This window comes from Ceratosolen solmsi, unplaced genomic scaffold (assembly GCF_000503995.2).
Source record: "Ceratosolen solmsi marchali unplaced genomic scaffold, CerSol_1.0 scaffold30, whole genome shotgun sequence".
Classification (NCBI taxonomy): domain Eukaryota; kingdom Metazoa; phylum Arthropoda; class Insecta; order Hymenoptera; family Agaonidae; genus Ceratosolen; species Ceratosolen solmsi.
Genome location: NW_011948421.1, coordinates 2,066,841 through 2,072,928, shown reverse-complemented (window position 1 = coordinate 2,072,928; position 6,088 = coordinate 2,066,841). Strand labels below are relative to the sequence as shown.

Sequence of the window (6,088 nt, the reverse complement as noted above, 5' to 3'; positions counted from 1 at the left end):
TGGCATTTGAGATTTATAAGTATACAAAATTTGTATAAATTTTTTTTTTTAAACTATTAATAAAACATAAATATTACGAATAAATATTTATTCAGTATTTATGTGTATTATGTAGATATAATTTAATAGAAACTATTAATGGAATTATAACCAGATTGTTAATATTACAAAAACAAACGGAAAACAATACGTTTATTACGTTAGTTTAAAATTATTAAAAAATGAATTTTGAAATAAGTTACAAATATATATATATATATATAAGCAATAAAAATGTGATATCAAAATTTATTTCGTTAATCTTATCATGTATAATTATCTATAAAGTAAATATTAATATTATGTACTATTTTTAATGTAAAAATGTAGAGATATTTGAAAAGTACAACAAAATTCTTTTAAAAATTCATAAGTAAATTCATTATTATAATAAAACTAATATTTACATATTAAATATACTATTTTTAACTAAATATGTAACAATCGTCACGTGACTTGACAAATTAATTGTATCAATTCACACCTTCAAAGTAAATTTAATTATTTATGTAATTTCAAAATTTATGATTTCATGATTGTTCAATATTAATTTTTTCATTATAAAATAGCAAGAAATGTGTTTCATTTAAATTAATCTATTCTTACAATTCTTAGCATTTCTTATCGAGATACGATTATACCTTACTCACTTTAAATTGATATTGGAAATAACTTAAATAAATTGAAAGCAATAATTTTAATTCAATAGACCAATTATTTTAATTTCTTTAATTGAATTAGCGGATGATATAGAATTAAAATTAAACTTTCGCCATTGGTAAAAATAAATTAATTTTCAAACTTTAAATAATGAACCTATCAGAACGTTTTTTAAATATTTACTGCTTAATGAGAAAAAAGATTCAAAAAATTTTCAAGATTCAAAATTTTTTTAAGAAAATAAGATAAAATATAAAAATGTGTTTATTAAATGGTTCGTTTTACTGTCGTTAACTTATCTTGGCAAGATGTCGATTGATTTCACGCAAGAGCATCTAAAATTTGCTTTCATTTATGATTCCGTAAGTTCTGAATATAATAATGACTTAATTTATCGTTAGTTGTATAATTTATTTACTTGATAAATATCTGAACCTGCAAACAAGTGTAATTTTTATATTTGAAAAATAATGATTCACAGTTTTTGGTATGAATATTTATATGTGATTGTTATAAAAATTGTTAAATCAAATTATATAGAATGGAAGTAATTAACAAAGTATTTTGAAGTATAAATTACATAGGAAAAAAATTATTTTACCAAGATTTTCAGTAGAATGTCTAAAATGATAAAATAAAATATGTAAATTGCATGATTAATAATTAAAAAAAAAATTATATATATATATATATATATATAGTTAATCTATTAATAAATGAATTAGAACTTGTTTTTAAAAAGATGTTATAATTCGATGATTTTACTTTTCTATATATTTAGATATGCTTCGATAAAAAATGAAAACTGCCAGGCTGACTATATAAAAATATTTTTAGCATATAATATAAAGAATGAAGAGAAACGGTGTTACAATCATATAGTATGTGGCGGGTAAAGTTTAATTGCAGTATCTACATAAGATTATCTGAATTGTTATTATTTCACTAGAATTCATTCGCATTGGGATTTCAATTCAAACACATTCAGACAAAAGTTCATATGAAAATTATATATTGTTGATTTGTACATTTTTCACATTAATTGATAAAAGTCAAATAGCTCCAAAGATTGCGCATCCATTGATTGCGCGTCTATAGTCAGCGCAATACTTTCCTCCTCTATTCTATTAACCTTACGTAAGAGCGAAAAGAAACAATACTTACGAGTGTTACAAACAACCAAATGCTTTACTAAAAAGTGTATAACAGTTTTCGTCATGTGTTTCATATTCAGATAACCGATAGTTGATATAAGGATAAACGTTTATATATCTCTGATACATTGTTACGTTTTCTCACAAATGCTCTCCCCCACAGGCATGAAGGTGAACGTTCTCGACCTGAGCCCCAACTACTCGGGCACACTGATGGCAATGACAAACGGCATTGCCGCTTTTACTGGCATCATTACGCCTTACATCGTCGGCATCCTGACACCAAACCAAACAGTAAACGAGTGGCGTCTCGTATTCTGGATCGTTCTCGCCATTTTTTTTATCACCAACGGAATCTTCGCGCTCTACGCTAGTGGCGAGCCCCAGCCGTGGAACGATCCGGAGTTCCTGCGCGACGAAGCTCTGTCTCAGCAAAAGCCCAAAGGCTCGACCAAAGTTCACGAAAAAAAGCTCGACAGGGCGTAAGGATCTTGGGATCGTAATGCCTTGGTAATTGCAATTCTTTTCTCCGTCGCGCCGATCGATTTTGCAAGGAACACAATGTCGATGCTTTGGAAGCTCCACTTTGTCCAAGAGGTGAATCGAAGCTCTTCCCATTGCTGCGCAATTGTCACGCAATGACCGGTCAAATACATATTTTAAAAGGCATCGAGCGTGAAGTCAGCCGGTCCACTAAGATCGATCAAGATTTTAATAAAAAGACAAGCCTTACGATTAAATAACATATCGCGAACTCAAATCATCTAACATCGAGACAATGGAAATATAGCATTTTCACATTCTTGCACTGTGTGTCCTTACGAGTAATTTATGGTTAATTAGTTTTTGGTTATTGCCGATGCCTCGCGTATATCTTCACTCCGACAAAAGAGAAGAAAAAACAAAGATTGTCACCTTTACCAGGCAGTATTAAAATGTAAGTAAACGCTGATTTACGGTTCACAATGCTTGTTATTTTGAACTAGGAAGCTACAGTATTTCTTCGTTTCTCACATACATAATTGCGAGAATTGTATTATGTTGAACTAATCGACCGTGAATTTTTTTAATATGTCTTCGAGAAACCACACGATAATTCACATTTTATTTGCCTTTTTGAAAGTATTTTACATTGGCAAATGAAGAATTAGCGCTAACGATATGTTGAATAAACGCTTTTACTGGGCTAACACTGAAATAAATTGTTAAACGAATAAAAGTGACCCTTGGTGGTGAGTCGATCAACGAATTGAGGTGAGGACTTTATGTCGGTACGAGGCCATCGCGCAATATTGTATAAAATGTGCCTGTAAATGCAATTTCAGTGATTCGAGTTTTCCTCATCTGGAATACTCAAGCCTTTGTAGTTAACGTTAGTTATGATTAAGATTAGTCATTGAGTGATAAATTATTGAAAAACATTCCAAGTGAAATTAGATTATATATTGTGCTAATATGAAACGCTTGTATGATTTAAGAAATGTTATTTACAATTATGAATTACGTTAATATACGAATGATTTTTATAGAGACAGCGTAACACCGCAAAGTTGAGAAAATCGTTGTTCGATCTTTTTATTTTCTTTTTTTTTCAGCGATTGATTGTCAATCGCGACCACGAACGATATATTTTAGTTTTTTTATTTATTGGAATTCGTTTTCATTGTTCGATAATTTAATATTGTAAATAAAGAAATTTTAAGTATGTGGAGAATTGTAAATAATTAGATGAATAATATTTTAGTATAGAAAACGAGAGTTTTGGAGAGATTATTAATTTTAATATCATTAGTATTAAATATATTTATAAGTTTCTCTTTATCTTGTTATTAAAGGCTAATTTCCGTTTGTGTTATATTAATTATGTAAAGCTCTATTCAAGTATCATTCATGCCCAAACAAACAATTACAACTATTATAAAACAGGATTAATATAAATTTATTATTACGAATGAAATGACTAAAAATTATAAAATATCAACAAAAAAAAAAAAAAAAAAGATCAAATGTGTATTGCTTTGCATTTATTCATTCAAGATTTCTTAGTAAACACAAGTTACACTTAAAGTCAAGACTTTGATTAAACTCAGATAGTATGCTGCTAATTAACGAATAGACTTTTACCTAATAAAATACTGTTATCCGACCGTTCAATTCAACTAGAACAAACTAAATAAGACGATTTTCACTGAATATATGCTTGTATGAGAAACGTTATTTTATTAAAATATAGAGATTAAATTATACCACCATTCTTTTAAAAACCACTTTTTCATTTTAATGAAATCTTTATTTTTACTATCTTTGAGCTATTTTTTTTTATGTGTTTATTTTCCACACATGAATATTACACCTCAACGATTATAACAATGTACAATAGTGCGTACTCGAAAGTGTGCGTGGATGAATATATATATATATATATATATATATATACACATTCAATTACCATTTATTATTATATATATTCTGACTATCAATTATTGACTACTATATATAAACAATTAATATAAATGAAAATATTTCCGTAATAATTGAACTCCAGAGCTATCATTACATGTAAGAAAGCTGCGTTTTTATAACAACAACAAAAATGTAAATATTTAATTATTTATCTATCATTGAACAAAAATGGGATTCAATAAAATTGTACAAATTAAAGTCGAATATTTTCAAAATATTGTATTGTGTCTACATTATATCCTTTATCTCGTAAAGAAATATAATGTGTTAATAAAAGTTTTATTCTATTATACAATTTAAGTAAGTTTAGGGAATTCGATATTACTAAAAGTTACCTTTTCTATTTTATTTTTACAAAGTAAGCTTTTTCTGAGTATAATGCCTAGAGTTTATACTGAAATTCTTTAAAAAAGTTTATTCAACGGCAAAATAAGTAAAGCATCGCTACAATTTCTATTATAAACGAAAACATCAAATGCATTTTGCTCGAAACTATTTTTTTTCAATTTGATACAAGTACATATTTAAATTGATTTTGAAAAAGCGGTATTTCTGAACAGACAATATTATATGAATGAAAAATATTAAAAAATTTCGTTTCCATTAGAAATAATTTTTTGGAACGAATGTTTAAAACAAATTTAAAATTTTATAACATTTCACTTTTCATAAGTAGATTCACCATTATTTTTAATACATTTTTATAATTTTTTTAAACGAAATACATAATAATTTTTTAAATACTGAAATTTTGAAATTATTATAATCTTTTGACAGTGTATTGTAATCTTCAATAATAATGAAAACTTATTATATATATATATATATATATATATATATATATATATATATATATAGATAAAGTTAAAAGTTAATTTTACTATTATATTTTAATAACAAAAATACTTGTAAAAATATGCATTTACGTTTGCTTTTATATTTTACAATTGATTTGAAAAAAATAAAAATTGTTTTTAACAAAATAAGCGGCCTATTGTTTTTAAATGCTTATAAATCAATAGACGTAAACAATTATTTATTAATGATATTTCATTATGAATTTTACAATTTAACTGAAATAAATACTGTACGAGGATAAGACTACGTTATAAATCCATTGTATATTTTAATTACTTGTTAATCAAATTAATAAAAAATATTAAATATACATAATGCTCTATTGAAATAATTATATAAACTTTGATTTCTTTCAGAGTGAAAATTTAAAATTAATTCAGTATTTTATATAGCTTCACGATATGCTTAAAAATTTCTATAATTAATACCAATTCAAAGATTAAAATTATTTGAAGATCTCTTCCATCAATAAGTGATCCCCCTTTTTTTTTAAGTATATATCAAAGTTAATGTAAACAAAGTCGAAAATTTATTTTCTAGTGTGGATGTCAAAAGAATTAATGCACTGCAGAATTTAAAAAATTCCAAAATTATCCATATAAGAAAATAATTTTTATTAGTTTAAAATAGAATTTCTTATCAAGTAATTAAATATTTAACAAAGCCGAAAATTATCTAGTATATTTTATAATTGGTTAGTAAATACTTTCACTTACAAAAATGCCAAATATAAAATTTTCACTTTAAACAATTAGCTTAATCTCATATCGGATATGAGTAATTTCTTTAAGACAAAGTTTTAAAGCAATCAAAGTAGAACCAAAAAAGTTTTCAAACGTTAACCATTAATACACTCTACAAGATTATTATAAGCTAAATTAAAAACCTTCAAATTCAATAAAACAAATAAATAT

The 6,088-nt window shown here is 25.6% G+C and overlaps 1 protein-coding gene across 1 annotated transcript in view; it reads left to right on the top strand.

Annotated features, from left to right (window-relative positions):
* The window catches only part of LOC105361289 (sialin), a 16,087-nt gene extending 12,610 nt beyond the window's left edge, over nucleotides 1-3,477 (top strand). The window contains exon 5 of the mRNA XM_011498411.1: nucleotides 2,017-3,477. Within this exon, the coding sequence (XP_011496713.1) occupies nucleotides 2,017-2,339 (323 nt within the window). The 3' untranslated portion in view covers nucleotides 2,340-3,477. The remainder of the gene's footprint in view (nucleotides 1-2,016) is intronic.
* The last annotated feature ends 2,611 nt before the right edge of the window (nucleotides 3,478-6,088 follow it).